This window comes from Gordionus sp. m RMFG-2023, chromosome 2 (genome assembly GCF_954871325.1).
Source record: "Gordionus sp. m RMFG-2023 chromosome 2, tfGorSpeb1-WG-v2, whole genome shotgun sequence".
In the NCBI taxonomy this organism is placed as follows: domain Eukaryota; kingdom Metazoa; phylum Nematomorpha; class Gordioida; order Chordodea; family Parachordodidae; genus Gordionus; species Gordionus sp. m RMFG-2023.
The window spans coordinates 57,980,446-58,006,775 of record NC_088776.1 but is presented as its reverse complement, the minus strand read 5'-3'; the positions used below and the strand labels follow the sequence as shown (position 1 = coordinate 58,006,775).

Genomic DNA, 26,330 nt, shown 5'->3' with positions numbered 1-26,330 from the left:
AATTTAGATTTAAATTCAACTAATCTTAGTAAAAACTTCAGGCCCAATCCCGCCATATTTTAGAAAAAAATAACTCTGGCCCAAGTTTGTAGAAAAATTTAAATCGACACACGATCATGTTCTTGGCTTACTTTTGGTCCAGCCCAAGGGCTGGACGAGAGCGGATCGAGACCAGCTCTGTATATGTAAATCTTTAGTAAGGACAAAGTAATTAGTGATTTCCATTTTATAAAATGCGTTCATTTTATGTTATTTGATGTAATATATGGCCTGGCCGTGCCTAGCTAGGACCAAGAAAATCGGATTTTGCCTTACTTCCAGCGTTTGAGGAACATTGGAAATATTATATATCATAACATTATCAATGTTGTTAATTATTTTGAAAAATAGTAAAAGATGATCTGAAACTTTTCATCAATTTATTTTGGATAATATTTCATTATCAATCACCTTTTACTTAAATAAATTCGATAAAAAAAAATTCATTTTCTTCTTATAATCCATGTTATTTCTTTTCGGGTACATTTAGGCACTAAAAATAAACCCTCAATCGAGCTGCAAGGAATTAATATTAGGAAATTTTTCTTATAACAAGATAGTTAGCAGAGCAGGTCTCAGGAATGATTTTACATTAGCTCATTTCCCTGATATATTGAATTATGTATTGTTTGACAATTATTTCAGCAGGGTAATCCATATGATTAATTAGCGTCATAAAAGTATCCAAGTTTTTGGGGTAACTTCCGCCTTAATAAATTTGTTGGAGACATAATGGCATCATTATTATAGATCCTTTTTTCCTTTCCGGGCTATACCTAGGGAGTGGCTAACAATGATTATTTTTATTGCAATATATATATTTTTTTATTTATTAAAAACTTGATATTTTATAAAACTAAAACAAAATGAAAAATATAAATAAGATTTCATAATATTGGCTTTTAGCTCAGGTAAACATGATCTAAAATTGCTCCAATTAAAAAAAATTTGCCCCTAAGTTTATTCATATCCATCATAACTAATTTAATTTAACAATTTTGGAAGGGTTTCATTTGTTAAATCATATAATATTATATTTCCACCCGGACTTATAACGCTACCGGTATTTCTATATACGACAATTTAAAACTCCTAATAATTTTTCAAAAAATAATTATTCCAGGACATCTTCCAGCTATTATATATATATAATGTATATACTGTTTTGAATTTATTTGGTTATTCCATCGGGTGGTATACGATGCCTTAAAATGTATTTTTATATTCAGCCAATTTTGTATAAGTTAATAAATATTAATATGATGAAATATACTCAAATGATTGGAATACTTTGTAATTGTGAACTTTGTAATGTAAGTATAAGTCAGTAATTTAGACCTATCTTCTTAAGTCACTGACACTCAATATGTGATTATCAAAATTTATATATTTATTATATCTTTCAAAATCTTCCAAATAATGTATACTTATTATTTATCTGATTTTCTTAATTAATTCTTTAATTATAGGATGCACATAAAAAAATCTGGCGATGTTTCCGTTAATTCTTAAGATATTGTTATACAAGAATAAACATTAGCAAATTTGTTATTCATAATTTATAAGGATATATCCACTAATTTCTTAAAATATATTTATTATAATGGCCCGAAAAAAATATTAATGAATCTTATTTATATAATATCTTTTGCAAAAATAGTAATTTAACTTTTTTTTTCATTATATAATATATAAAATATTATTACATTTATGGTAAAAAGTTATAATTATATTTCCATTTTAAAAATATCTATAAATAAAGTGAAATTTATCATATATATATATATATATAATTATGATAGATAATATTATGAACTTCGTTTAAAAGTTTTGGAATGGTAAGTGTGAAAAATTTAGATATATATATATATATATATTGTATATACTATAAATATAAATTAGAAAATGTTCTTTTTTTAAAAAAAAAATTCATCAAAGGTAATTTTAAATAGGTGTTTTTATGAGCAAATAATTAATTCGTCTATCTATAAGTCTAATAAATATTTAAACGGGTATAGGAAAAGGATGGGGGGGGGGGGGGTTATATGTTAAATAGAATTATGGGGGGAGGGGGGCAGGGTAATTCAAAATAAGTTAGTCAGAAGAAGAAAAAATATGGAAGAGAACTAATTGGACTCGATATTGTATAAATTGAATAATAATTTTGATATCTATAAATACAAAAATAAAGAACCGATTTGAAATTTTTGAGCTTTTTTTTATAATAATGTTTTGATACTTTATATAAAATTATTTATAAACCAAATGATTTAAGTGGAAGAAAATGAAAGTGGTGGCGGGGAGGGTATTACTATACTCGCTTTCCCAGTAGCCTTTTCCGGGTCCCTTTCCCCTCCTGTCATAAATGAGGGTGGCGGTAGGAAAAACTGGGAATAGTACTCCTTAGCCGCCATAGCCTTGTATAGATCCATGGCCGCTTTATGGTTCATTCGCCCTCCTTCATAACTATTTCGAGCCCATCCGGTTTTATTAGAGGTGTTGTAAGCCTTCGTGTTGTTAAAGCCCTTCGTTTCAGAAAATGCTTTGGGAGTATCGGGGTTAAAATTAGCCTTGGAATTGTTAGGATTTTGGTGAGAATTTGCAGGATTTCTGAAGCCGAGGTATTTGGTCGAATAGTTGAGCATATCCTCGAGCGGTGAGAAATTGTGGGGGTCCTGTGGACTTCGGGCGGAGTGGCGTTTATGATGACGGATGAGAGAATGCTTAAGGGAAAATGTGGTCCCACAAATCGTGCAAATCCAATGGTTGCCACTGCCGTTATTATTGCTCGTAGCGTTGCCGGAGTTATTAATTTGATTATGATGATGATTCTTATTATGGGTATTATGCGCATTTATGTGAGGATGGGATTGGTTGTTGTGGCTCGGTGGAGTCTTGATAGGCTGCTGTTTCAAGTTAAGATACTCCGTCGAACCGTAATTATTATGCTGTGCATATTGCAATAAGCCTTTATAATAAGTCGGTAGGGCAGCTTTGCTTAGCAAGGAAAAAAATTCGGGTTCCTTGCTTAAGTTTACGTTATCGCCATCTGGAATGTTAATTTTAGTAGGAAAAGGGAATTGGGGAGAGGTATGGGTGGTGTTGGAAAGTAATCCCGATTTATCCTCATTATTTTTCTCCTTTAGATTATCGGAAAGATCGCGAGTATCTAAATCTTCCGAAATTGTCATTTTGTCAGAATCTTCTCCCCCGCCCGCTTTGTCAATAGTCTTATTATTCTCTAGTCCGTGTTTCCCACATAAATGTCGGTTCAGACTAGACATGGCCGCAAATACGAGCCCGCACTCGCTGCATTCAAAAGAGGGCACTGTAGTGAGCCTATTTTCGGGGCCATCAAAGTGTTGGTAGCTATCTTTATTGACATTAGCGGTATCCTTATTTTTCGCGTCGTTGTCATTGGTGTCTTTACGAGGAGTCGGAAATAAAATATTTATATCATGGGAAAAGGTTTAAAACCACTAAAAATTAATAATAATAAATGTTGGGTAATTATTCATTTGGGATACTTTGTAACAAACAAGAAGAAATAAAAGTGAAATATAAATCGCAATATTTTTATTTATTTCCTACTATACCATGATTTTGTTCGGAACCCATTTCAGGCGTCCTTCTTTCATCATCTTTATCGGCTTGCTCATCACTGTCACCTTCGTTTTCGGAAGGTAGGATGCCATTATTGCCTAAGTTCGCTATTTCCTTATTCGTCAAATGCTCCACCTGGTCAGGAGATGCCTTTTTGGTATCTTCTTCCGCTTCATTACCATAAGATAATTCATATTCTTGTTTGACGTTATCGTGATCATCATAATTATGCTTCCTTTTCATTTCATAATCGGCGGCAAATATTTGTTGAGCCCGAGTTGGATCTGCAATTAATGAATGGGTTTTAAAATAAAAAAAATGTTATTAATCGTGAATGTATCGATTCCATATTTTTAAGAATATCGGCGTTAGGCCCATTCGATACTATATCGTATTTTTCTTTCTTATTTCTGTTCCAAGTCTCCGGGCCTTGGATTTTTATCTTAGAGTATTTTACGACCCGACCGAAAATTTTTTAAAATCGTACCATTTTGGGGGCGGGACGGGTTTCCGCGGCCTGCGGGTCTCCATTTTTAATAAATTTGAATCTTGGATAAGGAATATGGTAATTATTCTTTCTATTAAAATAATCCATCTATTTTAAAGTTATACACTCATTTATTTCTTTTTCGTCCCTATAATGTTATTGTTAAAATATGGAATTGTCCTCTAAAAAAAGGCATGTGCGAGGTTGGCGCAGAAAATTTTCCGGATAGGGTCGAAGTTTTGATAATTAGACTTTTATCGGGTAAAAATAATTAAGTACCGGGCGTAAAACCTGATAAAAATTCCACTAGGGCCGGTTCGAGTCGACCAAAGTTATAGGTACAATTCGGGTTATTATCATATTTACTGAGATACTTAGAAATGTAACCTTGATATATTTTTTAAAAATTTCATATTTATTTTGTAATTGTAGAAGATAACATTACACAACAAATGATGGTGATCTGATACCTCTTTCAAAACAATAGAAAATCATCTTGAAAAGGAAAAAAATCATAAATTTATATGACAAAATATTTATTATATGGTCCATCCATTTAATTCATCATAAAGAATCTGAGATTCTAGATGCCACATACTTTCAGATAATTGATTAAGGGGAATATAATAAAAAGTAGATACAGAATGCATTTTTATGAAAGCTCAAAAAAAAATTTGTCGAGAGAAAATTTTCATTCTACAATTCTAGGAACCTCAATGCATTAAAAAAATTGATAATATTATAACATAATAACTAAATTATTTTTAAAGAGGTCATTTCGAATGATATTAAGTTTCAAATCTTCAATATCTTAGAAATTCGCCATTCAAATATACTTCGTAAATATCCGAAACATAGGAAATATTCCTGAAATATAATACGATATTAACTTATTCTGCAGTAGTATAATATAAATACTGTATTTTTTAGCAGGATTGATAAAAACTCCTCAATTTCAAGAATGGCGCTAGCATACCAAACTTTTTGAAAAAGTGGTCATCGAGAAATTACATTTTTTTTGGTTTTTAATGAATAGTTTTAAACTCGTATTGACTTGCTCTAGCTTGATAAAGAACACTAAAAAACATTATCCTGTGTTGATAAGTGTCGACGATTTCTTGAGATCGGATTCAGTGCATATTGATTGTAGTTTAGAAAATACGTCATCTGGTAAATTATGTAGAAGGTCGTGGCGTTATCGTCATCTGTGCTGTTATTATTTTTAAAAATAAGTTCAATTTTAGTTAAATATGTATCAATGTTTCCTATATATTTAGGAAATTCCCATTTATATAAAATAGTATTATTAGAATCAGTGGGTTTTTTGTCGTCCACCATATTTAATTAATTATAAAAAAAAAATTTCTTCCTGTTTTTTTAAAAATATTATTTATTTATTTTATTTTTAGAAATGTGAAATAATATGAAATTCATCTTTATATTAAAATAAAAATTTTAAAACACTTTCTTAATTTTGTTCTTATCCCTGCCAACCATAACATGGTGGCAGCGGCTATCTATGTAAATTTCCTTGTAAATTAAAATTTTATTAAATTATTAAGATAAATTTTATATTAATTATTTCACATTTCTAAAAATAAAATAAATAAATAATATTAAAAAAAACAAGAAATTTTTTTTTTACAATTAATTAAATATGGTGGAAGACAAAAAACCCACTGTTTCGAATGATACTATATTATATAAATGCGAATTTCCTAAATATATAGGAAACATTGATACATATTTAACTAAAATTGAACTTATTTTTAAAAATAATAACAGCACAGATGACGATAACGACATGACCTTACTACATAATTTATCAGATGACATATTTTCTAAACTACAATCAATATGCACTGAATCCGATCCAAGAAATCGTCGACATTTATCAACAAACTTAGATTATTACAGCCTGCCAACCTTAACATGGTGGCAGCGGAGGGTTACGAAACCTCGATTATTTTATCTAATACCAATTGATTGCGTCCTCAAGTCATATTTAAATATTTAATATTTTTTTATAGCGAAGGGTATTTATTGGTGGTGTTTGTAATTTTATGCTACTGGTTTATCGCATCAGAACGATATTTTAAAATAAATGTAACTTTGAAAGTATTTTGTAACTTAACAAAAATGTCATTTTCAGATAAATTTGCCCAACCCTAAACCACCTTATATAATTTTAAATTTTCTTTTCGATAATCTTGTAATCAGTGATGATTCATTGCGAGCTTATATTTAATAATATAATTACACAAGCTTATAGTGCGTTCAAATTGGTGCGATTTTGACGTATGTTGAATCGCAAATAATTCAAATGGTATCAACTGGCGCTATTCTCTCTTTGCGCAAAAATATTTTTCTTAAAAAAAATGCAAATTAGTTTGCGATGTATCGCCTTAATTTAAACATGGATGCTTATGTTATTTATTTTTTTGTATCGCAATATAAATCGAAAACGCCAAATGAGTATGCACTATAAGTTAGGATTTGGACAAAACGGCATGGCTATATGATAATGTTAGATGACAAATCAATTAGTTTTTTTTAGAATATAGCAATTGTTAGGGATCGGATAAAAGCCCAATTTTAATTTTTTAAAAAAATATATTTTCCAATCCCCGAGTAAAATATTATATTAAATGAAGTATAAACAAACAACAATACCTAAAGAGGGCGGAAATGGTGGTAAAACGGGTCCGCCATTATGATAATGATTTAATTTAGTTCCTGCATTGTTCCCATGATACGAAAGTTGGTAGTGCTGAGCCAAATACCTTCTGTAGTACTGCTCCATGAGCGCTTGAGGGGTATGCTGATAATAAAAAGAGGAAGGAGGAGGGGGAGTAATCAAGGCACCAGGGTTAGTGGCGGATATTTGATTACTGCCATCATTCTTACCATTGTTATGTGGGGAAGGCAACTTGTCGAAACCGTTATTTTTGGCAATGGTATCTAACAAGAGGTGATTGACATTGCCTGTATACTCCATTTTGGCATTTAGAACAGCGGGAAAATGTGCAACGTTGGACACCAATGATGTAAGGGCGGACGTGACAGATGTGGCGGTCGGATTAGTGGCGCGTTTCATCTTAAAATGCGTGTTGCGTATGTGCCTGTTAACATTGCCCCTCGAGGAGTAAGTGTTGTGGCAATAGACGCACACAAATTTTTTGGGGCCGGGGGTACAGTAAGGCACTGCCCTGGGGTCAAAAAATGGCGTATTTGTGGTTTGGGGGTTAGAGGGATCAAGGGGAGCGTCGGTATCTGTGCTTGGAGCGCCGGCCGTTTTATCGTAAAATAATCTATCATCGGGTTCTTCCCCTTCCTTGTTATTCAAAGGAAGGAATGGCTCTCCTTCCGATGCCTGGCTGTCACTGTATTCGTCCTCTTGACTTCTGTTATCTTCTTTTACGTTATCCCGGTCGTTTTCTTCCTCATCGCGGAACTTAAAATAGTCCCTTTCATTTCTCGAAAGTCCGATAGGGAGAGGCGGATCACGGAGTAAATTGGGAGATTGAGGATAGATATGCTCCTTATTATCGGGGTGAATAACTGTTTTTTTATTGGGGCACGTAGTTTTGAAAGAATGAGCGGTTTTAAACGACGCGGATTTATTCAGCCAATGTTTGTTGACACCTTGATAAAATGGTGAAGCATTCATGGAGGGAGGCGTGGTGGACGAAACGTGAGGTGGGTAACCCTTTTTTTTGTATTGACGAAATATTTTAAAATTATTTTTCCATTAGAAGGGAAATTCTTTTTAAACATGATATAAAACTCCGAAAGAGAAGGAAAATAAAAAATTCGAATGAGACTCAGGGTATATAGATATATTATTAATAAAAGACCACATCAAACCTGGGTTGAAAGGTACGCGGGGTAGGGAGGCATAAGAGGCAAATCGTTTGGTTTGGTGGTCGGATAACTCCCTTCCCTGCATAACAAGCTTGGGCTAGCTAATTTTTTATGATCCGCCATACCAATATTTGTATTCGTGCTATGGTGGTTCGCGATAAGCGGGAAAAAGTAGTCCTCGGATGCTTTGTAGTCGTTGCAAAGGGCCGAGTTATTATTGCGATTATTACTGTAATTGTAGCCGTTAAAACTTCTGTCGAATACGTTTTCCGATTTTCTCTCAGCTTCTGGGCTGTCGGTATCGCCATCTCGCGAAGAGGAAAGTGTGGTGGAACGAGAAAATGGAGGGGGAGGGTTCTTAATTTGCTCCGGGCCAGGACTTATGTGAGAAAGTATGTTATCCACCTAAAAAGGGATAAATTTTATGGAATAAATAAAGAAAACTGATTTTCCTTTTTATTTATTTTTTTTAAAAAATTATTTTTTCTTTCTTATTTTATTTCTCATTCATTTCATAAATTAAATTCATACCTCAGGATGTTTAAGCACAATGTGTCTTATGGCTGAATCGTGGTGAAGGAAGGATGTGGTTTCGTTACATACAAGGCAGCAATAAATTCTATAAGTAATAAAAAATCGTTTTTTTGGGGAAAAAAAAATATTATAAAAGTCTTATTATAGTTGATGTTACCAAACATTTTTAAAAATTAAAAATTTTCAGGAAATTCGCTAAATATTTCAGGAAGTTTGGGCACCCTTGCTTTCTTTCTAACAACGCCACCACTCATACAATACCTCAACAAACATAAATTATGAATGGTATTTATTCTAAAATAACTATGGATGTATAAAATTTTTCTATAAATAAATAAGTGATAGAGAGAAAGAGTGTGACGATATGATATAATCAATAGAAAATGGGACATGCATAATCCTACTTTCTGTTTTAACATGGAGGGGAGAGGTGATAACGGCTTAGAGTACCAATGAAAATTTAAAAGATTTTTTTGATCATTAAAAAAAATTCACTTCAAAACTCTACGGATTATGGAGGAACCCTGATCATGGAAACCAGAAAAGCGATATTTATACAAAGAAAATACAAAACTGTGAATAATCAATTTTTTCCCCATCCCCTATTTAAAAAAATATTTTTAAGCTGATCGGCATGGCTCTACATGCAAGCCCCGGGATTTGTACTCCTTTTGCTAATTTTGATTAGGTATGAGGGGGTGGGGGAATAAAATTTTCAAGAGGTCATCACTGGCATAGAGGGGTTTAGAATCTCTGGGCACGCACGCTAACTCCAAATTTCCAAAATAAATGTTCTTAAACTTATTAATTTTTGTTTAAAATCACTTTTTTGGGAAAAAAAATGCAAAACAAACTTTTGATTTTCCTTTCTTTCTTCTTTGCGATAGCCCGTCGTGGCCGATTGCTGCAAATAGGAAAGCAACCTTTGACCATTTTGAATCTCCCTTTTACCTAAATACCCATGCTTTTTCCTAAGTACAAATAAATATATATATATATTCAAATAACTAAATACAAACAATATCCAATGGTATTATCCATTAAATCATATGTTCTATCATGGTTGGAGCCCATCGAATTCATTTTTTTTCAATTTCTAGGCCCGAGACCGAAATGTTTTTAAATTTTGGCCTGAACCAAGTTATCGGTGAACCTACAGAGCTTTAACAATAGAATTGGCTTAGTCGTAATAAAGGGGAAGCATTGAGGATCAACTCCAAATGATTGATTTGTATAATTTTAGCATAATATTGTAATTAAAATAGATTTCCGCCATGTGTGACTCATTTTTTGATTTCAAACCTCATATGTCTATCGCAATTCGATTTATTGGTGAAGGAAAAACCGCATTCGTTACAGCTGTAAGGCCGACCGACTATCTCGTCCCCATCCGCGTGGATTCGTCCTCTGCTTTCTTCGCCGTTCATTTCCGTGTCCGTGATGGTGTCTTTGTTTAAGGATAGCTTGTTCTCGTTTAAAATCTATATAGCAATAAATAAATAAATAAGCTAGGTTTAAAAAGGTTAAAGATTGTTGTTTATAAGTTTGTGATTTACTATTTTTTATACGGAAGGCACGGTTAGCCATTCATGGTACTAAGCCCTTCCTTCCTTTCTTTTTCTTTCTAGATTTATAAAAATAAGTCTTTCACAAATTTCTAAGCCCACGAGAAAGAAACTGCTGCTAATTTATATTTTTCCCTCAATTTATTTATAAATTTAATATAAATAAAATAAAAATAGATTAATTATATTTTTTTTACTATTTTAAAATAAATTTAGTGCATTATAGCGTGTTTGTAAAAATATTCTTATCATCTTCCAAATACGGATTTTAAAAAATGTCAGTTATCGTCGATATCGTAAAATTAGACGATCCGATATATCAAAATGGTGGATAATATTTTTAATAAAAAAAAAGATATGTGTTAATGTTGAATAGAAGATGATAAGGTTAACATTTACTATCATAAATAAAGCATAGTAATTAGATAGAAATGGAATTAATGTCGCTTCTTTTGAGCGCTACTGCTTAAAAAATAAATATAAAAACTTTATTTTCGTCGCGAGCTTTTTCTCCGTGATTCCTTTTTTCCTTGAGAAACATTTGGCCAATCTTGGTCTCCTCTTCGTTTATTTTGGGTACCATGTGACCACCGTCATTCAGAAAGTCTCGATAATTTTTATCGGCGAAGAAATTTTGGTACAGGTGATTATAGGTGGAGAAATGATCACCCTTGAGTCGATCGCTGAAAGGGTTCAAATATTCTTCCGCTAGAGGGTGGTAGTCAGCTATGGATAAACTAGGTGGCGGCGTAAGGTGAGTGCTACTATGGTAATCTTTATGAATCGATTTTCGCCTTTATTATATTAATATAGATAATTGAGAAATTTATAAATATAAAAAGAGAGAATCATAACGTCTACTGGGACGCATAAGTGCCTATACAAAATATAGCGTTTCTTCCCGCATCGTATATAGCGCCCCCTTTCCCCCGAAATACAAATAATATAATACAAACTCGTCATTTTCGTATCCAGTTTCTTGGTGTTTAGTCGAACCATCAATGCCGTTTAAAAACCCGTTATGGTTTTCCTTTCCCGCGACAGTGTCCTTTTCATCGTGGTGCCCATTTAGTTGGGCGTCACGTTCCGGGCTGGCCATAAGTAAAGTTTTCAATTTCGTTTCTTCAAAATCTTCCGTATTTTGATCTTCTTTTAGTTTTGGAAATATGGGAGAATTAATAAATGTTTCAAAAAAAATCTAATTTTCACTTTTTTTACTTTTTCTAAAAAAAAATAAAACATACCCATTTCATCTTTCCCTAGAGGTCCGTTTAAAGCGGGAAGATTATTATACGCCTCTGACTCCACGTGATTTCCGTTGCGTAGCGATCCCCAATTTTCGTCTTGATTTTCGAACTTTTCTGGAAAGTGAGAAAAAAAATAAGTAAGTCAAAAACTACAACCAATATAACCGTTTATATGTTTTTAGGGAAAATCTTCGGTCATTAAATTACCTTATCTGCCAAAAATTAAATTACCATCGGCACAAAGGTTTTTTTTATAGGTCAAGCTCGGGTTAGTAACTAGAACTCTTTTGTCTTTCCTGACTTGCTTACAAAGAATCGGTTTTAGGATCCCCGTTTGGTCCGTTATCGTCGGGTCGGGTCGGGCCTGCAGATCTCCTCCCGAAATCATCCCACACCGTAAGATAAAATAATTCCATTCGTATTTTAATTTTGGAGGAAAACAAAAATATTTGTGCCGATCCATAAATTATCATTAAATCTTTGACCTTGAAATCATAATGGCGCGATTGCGATTAACAGCTGACAGTTTTTTAATGAGATCAATTTTTCTTCATTAAAAGCATTATTTCTTAGATTATTATAATTAAGTTGAATTAAAGATAAAATCAAGATTAACAATTAAAAATTGATCTCATAAACAGATTTTAAAAATCGATCAGCTGTTAAATCGCGATCGCAATCGCGCCACTATGAATTCAAGGTCACTGAGTCAGATATTTATCCAAAACTGACAAAAAATAACCCATATTTATTATCGGATCCATTCTAAAAAGAATATATTAAAACCCGAATTCTTAATTCTATAGCGTGATTTATTCATCGTTTGCAAAATAGTACACAACTAATAGAAATGCTATTTGCCAAGAAAGAAGAGGAGAAAGAGTGGAATCGTGGAAGAAAATATAATTCATCAAGGTTTAAAAACTATAAATTATCTATCACGCTAGTAACCCCCCCCCTACCCTTTTCCCACCCCAACGCAATCATATTGTAAAATCAAATCAATATTATTTACATCCTTTTTTTGCCTATAAATAAAACACAATTTTTTATATAATTTAATTTCATATATTTATATTATTCGATTATTTTGGCAATAAAATTCGTTATAATTCCACCAATTTTTCCCATCTAAATAAACAAATTTCATATATTTCTTAAAATAAAAAATACATATGAGAAAGGGAGGTATAAGGAGTAGGTGTTAAACAATTTATTTTTAAAATACAATCTATATTTATAAATAAAAAAAATGCAGCGCAAAATTTCTTACCCGTTTAAAGTAATTTTTATTTTGTACAAAATAAAAATATTAATTTTTCCAGTATTTTTAGGTGTAGAATGAATGTGTAATAATTGATATTAAAATATTGACATGTTACAAATCACAATATTAATACTGTTAATAATAAATTCAAAATATATTGATTATTTTATTATAATAATTTGGACACTTATTTCTTTTACGAAATTCAAAATAAGTTTTCCCGGACCCGGATCGAGTCGTAAAATAATATAATTTTGAAAACCGGGTCCGACCCGAAATTCGATATTTGATCTCCCCCTTTTTTTAAGGAAAATTTATATTCAGATATTTTAATAGTGAAGAAATCGATCAAAATTGGGTCATACCGCTTCACACTCCGGGGAGAAAAATCTTAAAAAAAAAGGATTCGGTTGCATTCAGAATAGATTGGTTTTGGGATCCAAGTAAAATCTAGTTGATCCGATTTGGCCGACAAAATAATTAGTTTCTATTTTGTTCCTAAAAACAGTAACTCGATAGGAACGCACCCTATAACTTTTTTTTGGATCGGCTCACTAAAGTTTAATTATCAAAATATTTATTTTAAAAGCTGCTAGAGAAGAGAAGAGAAGAGAGAGAGAAGAGAAGAGAAGAGAAGAGAAGAGAAGAGAAGAGAAGAGAAGAGAGAAGAGAAGAGAAGAGAAGAGAAAAGAAGTGTAATTTAAGAGCATAAACATTTGACCTATTGGAATGCTTTCCGGCAAAATCAGATTTTTTAAAATTTAAAATAACACGCTCTTAATGATTTTAAAATCCAAAAAATAAAAAACAATACCATCTGAAACGTATCGCCTTACGCGTAAAACATAAATATGACAACTTCCAATTTAGTGCGTGTCAGTAATTAGAATCCAAGTTTATAACACTGACCATTAAAATAAGTGTCTAAATGCCAGGTGTACGTGATTGGTCACTATTTTCAGAAACTTACTTCGACGTTTATGCAACCAGACTTAAACAGATAACTTTAAAACGCTAGGACGACCCTATTTTGGTTTGGAAAGAGCCACAAAACTTTACCGTACGTTTAAACTCTAAATAGCCTCTATTTCTTTTTTAGTTTAAAGAAAGCTACATAAACTGACTATAATTCAGAGTTATACTGCTAGAAATAAAACGAATCAGAACACGGCCTAAAGGCTTCACATCTTACTTCTTCCAAATATTTTTGTAAGAAGTTGGATGTAAAGCAAATAGGTTGTGATCTAAATTCATTTTGTTTCTTAACAAAAAAACCCCGATAAATAAACAATCTACATATCTTTCTCTAAACTATAAACGAAATGGAGGCTATTTAGAGTTTAAACGTAGGTAAATTTTTCGGTGCGGGTCTTTACCTAAATGATCACCTAGCGTTTTAAAGTTATTTTTTTAAGCCTGTTTAGCCTGCCCTTCGATAATATCGTAAGTAAATTTTGTTTAACACGCGCGCCTAATCATTTACACAACATTTGATTTTAATGGTCGGTGTCCTTAATTTGTATTTTAATTACTAGATGCGCACTAAATTGGAAGTTGTCATAAGCTGCGTTGCAAGCGCAAATAATACGATTTCAAATGGCCTCGTGCAAATTGGTAAAATTGCCGTTTGGCGTTAGCAACCATTTAAAAAAACGCAAATAGGTTTGCTTTTTCATTACTTTTTTTTAATTCTTCACTTTGTAATATTATATAAAAATGTAATATAAATAACTTACTTATATCCTAAAAAGGAATATTTAGAAATTAAAGAAATAAGAACGCAGACGATAATATAACTTTCAAAGACAAATCCTTTTTTTTAGATATTTAAAATTTTGAATCGATGGATAATAACGTTACGTTTATTTAAAAATTACGGCGAAACGTAAACGCTCAATTTGTGGGCACTATAAAATCATGTTCCTGCTCTATTTGTCCAAAAAATATTTATTCATAGACCGATGCGATGTTTTGATATTTTAAACCCGCTTGCTCACCCACCTAATATTGACGAGCATGGGTTCAGGTGTCGGATACATACGCTAAAGCCATATATCCGGCCGATTTCTTAAGTCAAATTTGCTCAAAGTTTATAAGCGCTCAAGGAAAATAGGAAATGTTTATTTTGACTTGAAAAAAACGTAATTTATAATTAGACATTTTTAAAAAAAATTTACATATTTTTATTGCCTATGTCCAGGTAGCCAAATAAAAATTAAATAATTTTGCCAAAGAACAAAAAAGGAAGGATAGATCATAATTTTTACCTAAATCATTTTGCTCCCCTTTTGGCATCAATCCTTCTTCGTCGCAATAACCATTAGTTTTGATCTCGCTACTCAGACCGAGTTTCAGCTGTTTTTTTAAAAAAAAAATGATATTTTAAAATTTTTGAAAATAAAAAAATTGTCCGACTTCATAGTGCAGACAAATCGTTTCAAACGCTGCGTAGCAAACGCTAATAATGGATTTCAAATGATAAGTAACTAATTGATTAAATTCCCGTTTGACGCTAGTAACCATTATGAAAAACGCAAACTGATTTGATTTTTTAAATACTTCGGGAGGGGGGGGATTAACAAAGACCCCACAAACCCCGAGGTGTTAGTCAGCCTAAATTTTTTTCCAAGTAAAAGTGGTAGGGGGGGGGGTTGAAATTGTGTGGAGAAGGCACCATACATTTTTTACCTGAGAGTTCTTCATGATTTTTACCTTAAACCACTGATTTTAGAATACCAATCTAGACTGCCCATTCATTAAAAACGTGTAGAGAGGCTTTTAGGTGGAAATATCTTTAAAATGGCTTCTATTTACAGTCAATTACATTGACTGTACAGCAGATTTCAATGTAAAATTTAATAAATAAATCGTCAATCTAGATTAATAATAAAGTCATATTTTAACGTATTTAAACTTTCTATATAAGAGGATAGAGAATTCATAAAAAAAAACTATCATTAAATTTTATTTATTTTTTTCGTTTAAAGGGGGGTTTCGACTTTTCGCCTCAAAATCTTTATTAAAAATCGATCGAATTTTTTCGGAAAAATTCTAATATCCACTTATAAACTTCTTCGGAAAAAATTAGATATCAAAAATAAAATTATATAACATCGTATTCTTTTTAATTTAGTGCTGTTAAACGGCTCGATTTAAGCCTATTTTAAAAACAGTTCGATTTAAACCAATTTTTAAAACGGTTCGATTTAAACCAATCTTTAAAACGGTTCGATTTAAACCGATTTTTAAAAACGGTTTACTAAATATTTTATCCAAAAGAATATTACGCCAACCTTAAGATTTTGCTTATAGATGACACAAAGGTTTGGACATGTGTCGGCGAAATCTCTAAGTTTAGGCAATATTTTTGTGGCGAAAATATAGCCCTTATAAAAATCGGCTCAAATCGTGGCCCTTTAACAACACTAAAATTATAAGGTTTGTCTCGCCATCACGCATCTTCCTCCATTTTATATCGTAACTAAATGCCGTATATCAAAGCGCGGCCCATAGTTACAATTAGTGGTGCAAAATCGCTCTATTTGAGCCAATTTTGCAAAAGCGGGTCGAAGGCCCGCCTAAAATGAGGTCTGGAGACCGGTTAACTCAGTATTTTAGCCAGCCTCGAGATTGCTACTAAATGTTCAAACCTTTGTGCCATCTATGAGCAAAATCCGGGCTCAAATTATTTTTTCGGGCCCGGTCCGAACTTACGTTTGCAGATCTCTAAAGGAAAGCATCGGTTACTTTATCGATATCGCAACCAACGCAGGTGCCGTTCCATAAGTATATAAAGTTTAAATTAAATCGAAAGAAGAAAAATCAGTACGAGTATAAAGGTTAAACTGATTTTGGCGCGGTTAGTACCTTGAGGATAGTTAGTAAACAACGACACTCTTTGATTGAACGATACAAAATTTTTAAAATTAATAAATTAAAGACCAATACAAAAATTTGTATCAAAATTGTCCGAAATTCACAGTATGCCGAAATACATTTACAAAATCTTCTTTTTTAAAAAAAATTAAAATTCCGAATTATCGTGGAATATATATAAGAGCATGTAAAAAATATAAAAAATTATTAATTATAAAATAAAATCTAAAATCTCTTATATAATAAAAGGCTTGTCACATTTTTTTGTCATATTCTGTGATAAAGTGTAACAATAGCCGAATTTAGAATCGCACGACTAAATACGATAACTGAACATTTGTGACAGGAGCTTAGTTATGCCTTCACGGGTAATTTTAATATTTATTTATCTTTAACCTAAAGACTTCCAATATAACTGTTGTCGGAAAAACCCTGCCTATCTAGAAGGTAAATGGTATTCTATTTACAAGGGAATTATGCTGAGATCTCATAAATTCAATGCACGATAGAATAACAGCTGATATGAAAGCAAAAGGGGGTTTAACCAAATATTAAATTCCACTTGAAAGGAAAATGGACGTAATTTAAGGCGCTTTTCTATTTAATTTTTGAACGTATTTATTACATTCTTCATATGACAATTAATAAAATTTTGTACGAATTTTAAAATTTCAATATAATAAAAAAAATTAGGAATGAACGAATATATGAAGTTTAGGTAGTAAGAAATGCAACCTGTCAGTTTAGAAATTGAAACGGTATTAAATGATCTATATGCCTAAAAGTAATACGGACCATTTTACCACGTTTCAACGAGGTTATAGCTTCATAATATAAACAAAGGATAGTAGAAAAATATTTTAATAAATAAAAATTTATCCAATTCCTATTTATTCCTAGAGGAAAAAAAGGAAGATATTTTTTTTTTAAAAACCAATCTCTCGTTTTGTTTTGTTTTTGAAACATAACAAATCATTTTTTGACGGTCATTTAAATATTCATTTCACTTTTCAAAAAATAAAAATTAAAAATTTTATAAGTAATTTTTATTCTATAAATTTTTTTTTTTGAAATATATAATCCAAAAAAATATTTGTCTAAAAAATTAATAAAATCTAACCATAGCAAAAGCCCTGAGGCACTAAGGCGTTGTAAAGCCAAATTTTGAAGAAAAAAAAATATAGAGAGAAAGATTTTACTGATAAAAAAAAGAAAAATGATAATTTTGAAAATAAGGATGAAAAAAAATAATAAAAAAAATAAAGGTCCTTTTTTAAAAAAATGTATTAATTTCGAGAATTAATGTTGTTTAATTTAAACGGCTCGATTTTAGCCGATTTTTAAATAAGAATTCTAGCCCGAGATTTTGTTAATAGATGTTCTAACCTTTCCACCATCTTATGTTAGCTCGAATTCGCGGAGTAATATATACGAAAGATTAGTATCATATTTTGTATACTTACGCCGAATATCTCTAGATGTTCTAAACCTTTCCGACAGCTAACCATGCATTCACATATGTTAGCTCGAAATCGCGGAGTAATATATACGAAAGATTAATATCATATTTTGTATATATCCGCCGCGAATTCGCGGTTAACTGAGAATATCTCTAGGACTTGTTTAATACTTTTTAGCTAAAATACTAGGTCAGCCATATTTTTTTTTAAATCTAACCGTTTAACAACACTATATCGAGACAACCACAAAACGTTAATTAAATGGCTGACAATCAATTCAATAGTTACTAATTTTACGTCCACTTCATAAAAAAAATTATTTTTTTTCCTAGTTGAATCAAAAGGATATATACGAATCGATTATAGAATGATAGACCAGTTTATGGAGGTCGTGCATGTGGACAGATGGTGACTATTATTTAGCAGGTTCTAGGTATTATTATTAATTTTAGATTTATTCTTGTAATGGCTATGATACGATATAATTTTTATTTTTTAAGAAAATTCAGAAAATTTTGGCATAGAAAAGAAACATTATATTTACTCATCTATCTATCTTCAAAAAAACAGGTTTCTAAAAAAAAATGAAGGCAATTTTTAATTTATTTTGATATTTAAAAAAAAACAGTATAAAGATGAGAGGAGGGGAAAAGAGAATAAATGACTGACGTGGTATTTCAACGTAATTAAAATGGAAATAATTGTCATTTTAATATCACCTTCCGGTTGCATTCGAGTAGTTGAAGCAATTTCAGAAAAAAAATTTCGGGAATTGGTTCCAAATCTGATCCTGCACGATTTAGCAGCTGATCGATTTTTAAAATCTGTTTTTTGAAATCAATTTTTCATCAAAATTAATAATTTCCTAGATTATTATCATGAATGGAATTAAAAATGGAAATTAACATTAATGAAGAAAAATAGATCTCATAAACATATTTTAAAAATCGATCAGCTGTTAAATCATGCGCATTAGATCCCAACTATGAATGCCGCTGAAGGCTTCGGGCAGATCAGTCCGAATCCAAAATCGGATGCGTCCAGTCCGCCACAGGACAAATTAAACCAAACCTCGGCAAAAAATCTAAAATTCTTGAACAAACCGGGCATAAAAAAGGGGGCCACAGGCAAAAATAAAATTTCTTACTTTCAGAGATTTTATATATACATATATATATTTGGGGCTCTGCCGATCACCGATCCGATATTGGTTCAAACCTGATCCGATACTGATATTTATTTTTTACCACTCCCCTTTGAACCAAATGTAATTAAAAAATAGAATTATGCATTTAATTTAAAAAAAAATATTATAAATAGATAAAAAAATATATATATTTATTTAATAGTGTATCCATTTTATTTTGAATAATATATATAGATGTTGTTATGAATTATAAAAACATAATATTTAAAATTATAATATATTAGATATTTTTTAAATAAATATGAGGGCCTCTAGATTTTCTGGCAATAAGCTTCTAAGATGTAGGCTATCTAATCCTCTGCCGTACTGAAGATAGACTTATGTGGGACACTTGTTGCGGAGGCGCCAAAAATTTACAAATTTACATGCAAGTTTTGACAAAATTGGATACCTTTCAGCATTAATTCTCCAATAGTCAAATGGATCCAAAGATGATATAGTATCAATAACAATGTTATTAGGTTAAGAACAGAGTCATAAAGTTTGCATTGTTAAAAAAGTGGGTTTCTTACAAGCTCAACCTTTTGTTGGTTTTGAAATAGATGACACCCAAACAAATGGGCCAATCATATACCCAACTAAGCTATACTAGATACGATATGAAAAATATGTTATTATACCGTTTAGATATAAAGATTCTAAGATTATTTTAAGTATATCTTTATTTCTTTCAAATATGGTAGGTCATCTACATTACTATCGATTTCAATTATTTTATTTGTTACTAGTTTCTTTGTTTTCAATTTTAAATAAATAAAATTTAGGGAGGGGCATTGTGCAATTTCTATAGGAGGTTCCCAAATAATTATATAAGTAAACTCGGAGGCTGATAGTAGTGCAACGTGATTTAATTTCACGTGTTCAAGAGCGAATCATATGCCCCCAAAAATGGGTGTGCACTCGTGATTAAACATATCCTAAAAAACGAATACGAACTTAACGAATTATTCGCACTAGATTCGTTCAAATATAATTTACTATAAGAATAATTCCGTTGATATTGGGTTGTAAATAATCCCACACGTGGCCGACTCATGTTACATGCAACCGATGTTATTTACAAAATATATGCGCCCATTTTATCAAAATTATATTCCTATTCTAATGTGATTAGTATGCTAATAAATGTGTTTTTTTTGACAAGATCAAGCACACAACCCCCAAATCTAAATTACTAGATTCCATTAGCCCTAAGCCCAACAAATGTGAAATACCTTTCATACCGATTTAAACATATGGCTATTTAATAACATCGTTATAACGTAGCACGAACATGTTCATATCATTATATAATGTTTCGATTTCCAACGCTAATTTCGATATATTGTGGTAGTGTTGATAAAAGGCTCGATTTTGGCCAATTTTTGAAAAAGGCTAACACAATATTTTAGCCACAAAAATATTGGGTAAGCCTCGAAATTTTGCCAATACATATTCCAAATCATTGTGCCATCTGTGAGCAAAATCTTCTAGCCCGCGCAATATTTATGTGAATAAAATATTGAGTTTTAGAAAAATCGGCTCGAATCCGGTAAACAACACTATATTAGGGGTAATTTTGAAGAATAAAAAAAAAATTAACAAATTTCATATTTACCTTCACAAAAAAATATATATAGAACAATGTTTTGGATAATATTTTTTTATTTTTAAGATAGAAAAAACAACATAGCCTTAACTATGTGATCATCATTAAAGGGGAACGCGGCGATATCAGAATCTGCACCTTTTTCGATGAGTAGGGGGGGGTCGTATACAAGTTTGATGGAGAGGTCTGATCCTAGGCCGCAGCCTTATCGCTCGAACAACTTATTGAATATTCCAGAGACCTGTAAGCCTAAAATTAAAATCAAAACGGGAGCGCCACAGGCTTAAAATTTTGATCTCTTGCAGATTCTCTGAATCCGATATATTTATCGCTATAATGGGTAAATGCTATTGGCTAAAAAAAAATAGGCCAAATATTCGGGTGCTAAATTAAGGCGCTTCATAAATCGATTAAAGAGACATACTCCCTTCAATGACCACCACCAACCTTCCCTTCTTAATGTAGACATACAAAATTCGAGGTTTTATCATAATTAATATAATATGAAATGGATGGATTATATTGAAAAATTAAACTATAATTTATAGTTAATATGTTTATTTATCATCATTTTTTTTATATTTTAGTTTTTTTTAAATATACGACGAATTAAGGAATTATTTTAAAAATGAAATATAAATTTATAAAATAAGAATAAAATCTTAAATGACATTCAAACAAAAAAAATATACTATCTCATTAAATATATATATTTTTTCAAAAAAACATTAACCTTCCCGACGATAAAAATAAAGCCACATTCAGATTTTACAGAGATATAAAAAAATATCATAAGATCAAAAAAAATAAAATACTAATCATATTACACACCTTGGCTTTTGGTTAGGTTTTCATATTTTTTTTAAAAAAAAATTTCTTTAAATTCAGAGACCTGCAGAGGTACCATTTTGAACGGCCCAGCCCGGATTTTTTTCCAAAATTATTATACGGCCCAACCCGGGTTATATTTTACGGCCCGGCCCGGCTTTTTTTAAAATATATTATATTTATTTTTGATTTTTATAATGGTTATTTCAAATATTTAGTTTTAAAATATACGGCCCGGCCTGCAGGTCTTTGATATATATAAATCAGAGAGCTGCAGAGGCCCGGCCCGAATTTTTATTTTTAGAAAAAAATTTTCGGTCCGGGGCTTTATACATTTCCAGGCCACGATTTTTAAAAAAAAATATATATTACATTTATTTTTTAATTTTTATAATTAATAAAAGGGTTTATAGCCAGGTCTGCGATATAAATATCTATTTTATGAATATCGATAAATGTTAATTGCTGTTTAAAAACAAGCCCGATTGAGATTTTAGACAAAATAATATTACGAAAGCCTCGAGATTTGGCGATTAGAGGTCCAAGCCTTTTTGTCACTCCAGGATTATATAATATCATTTTGAATAAAATCTTAATCCGGCCGTTTTTAAAAATCGACCCTTTTTTAACAATACTATGCCCCCAAAAATTTAAAATAATTCGTTTAAACGAAAGAGGTTCTCTCTCTGATGAACTCTCCTTTGAAAGTTCGCTTAGATTAGATTCCATGGGGAATCTAAATCTCTCATATTTAAATAAATTCATTCCTGAATTAAATTTTAAACAATTTCGACATGATCCGTTTGAGAATTTAAAAAAAAATAAAAATAAAAGGACAAAATTATCCTAAATTCAGGGTCTGGGTAACCTCTATTCATACGGGAATACTTTTCCGGTCAGGTCAAATTTCTCAAACTTGTAAATCGCCCAGCAGAGAATGATTTTAAATCGATAGATTCTTAATCCCAAGAATTATATATATCCCTCATGCAATTTACATATAATAATGTCTTTAAATGACGCGCGATTTAGGGTTTTATTTATTGTATAAATTTTTGTTTTAAAAAAAATCTTCATTTTTTTAACAGAGTTTTGAAACGGAAACCTCCTCTAATCAATTCCAGAAACAATTTATCAAGCCACAAAGCATCGAAACTGCTAGAAACAACCGCCATATCCTAGACCCGCAATTCCGGTCTGAAGCCAGGTCATTAAAATGGTATTCGATAAAATATTTTTAATAATTTAAGATGCATTTAAAAAAAATTAGGGAAGAAATGGGGTTAATTGGACTTTATATATGATTTTAAATGACTAATCTTTAAAAGGGTGTTTCGTCTGACGTCTTCGTAATCATTAAATTGTGCAAGATCGCGAAATTCTTTATACAAAAAATAATTAAAAAATTTTAAATATTTGCAAACGGGATGACGTAGAATCCGATAATATATATCATACTTCTTACGTGTATTTTGGGGCTTTGTTTAATAAATCAGCTGATGACACCATTTTTGTTCCCAATATAAGAATTATTATGAATAAATAAATAAGTTTTCATATTATTTATGTGCAGAAACCAATGGCGTCAATAGGAGTCAGCTGTAGCGCCTTTTTGTGGCTTGCACGTAGATTAAATGACATTAATGTGCATTCATATAAATAAATATGACAATGTCGACGCGCAACCAACAAAATGGTGCTACAGCTGACTGCTGTGATGTACACTTTTCATTAATGAATCGCCACAGTATATTATTACAAGAGGGGTTGTCTATCATTGGTCTAGAGGTATAGTATTATATACGCTTGTTAGGATTATACGTGAATTAAAGAGAAATGAATAATGTAGAAAATAATTGGATGGTGAGAAAATAATAGATTTTTTTTTAAAAAGAGTGCAGTAAAAAAAATGTTAATCATCCTAATTTCTAACAAGTGTACAAGGCCCTAGCTTGTAAAAAAAAATAATATAGGGATTTAGGGTCTAAAAAAGTTGAAACTTCAGGATTATCAATCCAAACCACCATTATATTTTTCCAACTGATTAATTCATATATTTTAATTTTTTAATTTGACTCTCTGAGGACAGGCCAGGCATGGGGTTTATTTTTAAATAAAATTATCCTTGGCCGTTAAGATTTTTGGACCGAATTTGCAGGCTTAATTAATCGAATTTTGAAAATGTCAAATTAGAGCAAGCAGCTCCAGTCCTCAAGCTACTTGAAGAGAAGTTTAACAATTTATTTTTTTTTACTAACGTTCATAAATTTTATATACGATTAAAAAAAATATGCATTTTTGTTAAAGAATTCAAAGATTAATATATGATATAAATGCGCAATGTGATCTCACTCTTAACATTAAGCACCTCGATGAAAGGGTGGAAGGAATACGAGGTTCTCTATCTGGTATAATTAAATTCTCCTATATTGTCAAAAAATTTAACAAAGTTTTACAGGTAAAATGTGGGCTCTTGCTTCTCACCAAATTTTTTTCCTAGAGATTTCCTTTCCAAGGATCATCGATAAGCGCCCTTTACTTTTTTAAAATCATATTCGCATCGATGATCAAATAACAAGATCTCCAGCGTCTCATGTCCTAAATAATTAAACTTCTGTCTAATCACGCCCTTTTTCACACAAGCTTCCTTTATATTCCTAAAATCTTATACCTCTGTTATCTACAATATTTTCCACTTAAACTACCCATACAATATGATAATTATTATAAAATTCTGGTTCATAGAAGAGATCTTAAATATTACATTAATTTGCACGTCCCACTTAAATACTTCTTTTTTAAAAAATAAACACAAGAAACAAGGTTTAAAAAACACAAGAAACAAGGTTTAAAAAAACTTTAAAATGTTACTTTTTTAGAGATCTGTCGTTTCGCGTCATCGTATCCGTTGACGAGATGGTGATCAGGTGAGTTATCAAGCCCGTTCTCGGGCATATCGTCAGGATTGGAATCCACGATTGGGCCATTTTGATTATCATCCGGCGACACTATCAAAGAGGAATTCTTGAGTTGGAATATAAAACCATCTTTGGCAGATGGGGAATACAAATGTTTCCCGTTCAATTTGCTAGTTTTATCGTAAATTTTGAGACCATTAATTAGCTTAGCAGCACCTTTAAGAAAGTCTTTGTCATCTTTGGCCTCCACTGATTTATATTTAAAAAAATAAAAATATTATTCAAATTACATGATAAATCTTTTCCGATTTTTTGTCTCCTCCCTTATATTCGTTTTATTATTAACACGGGCAAATTAATTTTTTAAAATATTATTCCACATTACGAGATATGGAATCAACAGGGATGCGCCATTTTTAAATATGTCAAAAAAAATTGGATTAGATCGAATATAATTCCAGCAGATATAAATTTCAGACAATTTTTGCAATGAAAATTAGGTGATTTTTCTTTTAAATTTATATGAAATAAATAAATAAATATAAAACTTAACTACAAATATAGGGTATTTCAAAAGTTCGCTGTAAACTTGGCTGGAATAATTTTCTTGCCAAATCAGATTTTCCGAATTCTTAAAATCACTAATGACAAATGGAGCAATAATTTGTCCGGAATTTTCACCTGAGGATTCAGAATCTCTCACTATTAAATCGGACAATTTTGCCTTATTATAAACCCAGTCCCGAAATTTTTAAAATTTAAAAAAAAGGTATAACTCATTTAGAATTATTGAAATTTGAGAAATTTCGAATGTGATCATTTTAGATAAGTCTCCCTTTTCAAATGCAGCACACAGTAGAAGCCTGAAATAAGCACTTTTAATCTCGCCCGCCCATTGTTTTAAAATAAATTAAATCGCTCGTCCGTAGGCCCAACGTTAAAAACATTTTAACCTGCCCGCTTATAGAAGTGCCGAGCGTGGGCGGGTTATAGTGTACAGCTCAGAAATATTTAAAAAAAATAACAATATTTAACCGTTTCTTTATTTATTAAAATAATAGTTACATATTTTATTTTATTACTTTTGATTGGCCTTTGAAAGGTGGATTTCCTTTTAGACATTTTTTGCTTTGTTTGCCAGCGGGTTCGGGATAAAAATGATAAAATTATGAGCGAATTTTTTTGAAAATGCTATATATTATGCCGTTTTTTGTTATATTAAAATTTCGGATAAGAAATATCCGCTTATTAGGATAGCGAGGAATGGGGATCATTATGGAATGTACGAATGTAAAATAAATGGAATGTTATAGTTTTTCGCTCACAAAAGTATTGGAAAGATGGAATGTTCCGGAAGGAATGCTTGGATCTTGTATCACAATTATCACAATTTTAGATATTGCTTCTATATATATTTTTTTTCAAAAAAAAAATAATGATAACGGTAAAAAAAAATAAATAGGAGAATAATTAAGTGATAAATTTTATTTTTATTTTGAATAATTTATAATTATATTTTATCATACTGGCGAATGCTGGCTATAAATGTTTAATATATTTTATTTTATTTTTTCAAAAAAAAAAAAATTATAATAAATAATAATTATTTTTATAATTTATCAAAAACATAATTTCATTTTTATAAAATTTTAAAGGTATTTTTTTTTAAGTTACAAATTATGGTAAACAAATAACTAAAACCATCATATAAAAATATACGAGAACCAATCAATTTTTGTTTTTATTCTTCTTATTTATTTTTTTGGGTAATTTTACTTTTTATAAATAATTTTTGGAATAGTTGAAAAAAAAATGGGAAAATAAATATTTTTAATAATAAAATAATT

General features: G+C 30.9%; 1 protein-coding gene across 4 annotated transcripts; it reads right to left on the bottom strand.

The window, feature by feature from the left end:
• Positions 1-1,880: 1,880 nt before the first annotated feature.
• Positions 1,881-25,904, bottom strand: LOC135924832 (uncharacterized). 4 transcript variants are annotated; one of them, XM_065459952.1, is made up of 13 exons: positions 25,566-25,904; positions 24,437-24,732; positions 14,874-14,961; positions 11,337-11,453; positions 11,049-11,241; positions 10,580-10,886; positions 9,830-10,008; positions 9,382-9,498; positions 8,525-8,612; positions 7,997-8,398; positions 6,803-7,838; positions 3,636-3,926; positions 1,881-3,463 (listed from the first exon to the last, which is right to left on the bottom strand). In XM_065459952.1, the coding sequence occupies exons 1-13, from the start codon at positions 25,603-25,605 to the stop codon at positions 2,310-2,312; spliced, it is 4,308 nt and encodes a 1,435-aa protein (XP_065316024.1). In that variant the 5' UTR covers positions 25,606-25,904; the 3' UTR covers positions 1,881-2,309. The 4 variants fall into 4 exon arrangements, with proteins under 4 accessions (XP_065316024.1, XP_065316025.1, XP_065316026.1 ...); XM_065459953.1 differs by having other exon boundaries at positions 11,049-11,238; positions 25,566-25,888; XM_065459954.1 differs by lacking the exons at positions 14,874-14,961; positions 24,437-24,732; positions 25,566-25,904 and adding an exon at positions 14,343-14,725.
• Positions 25,905-26,330: the final 426 nt, after the last annotated feature.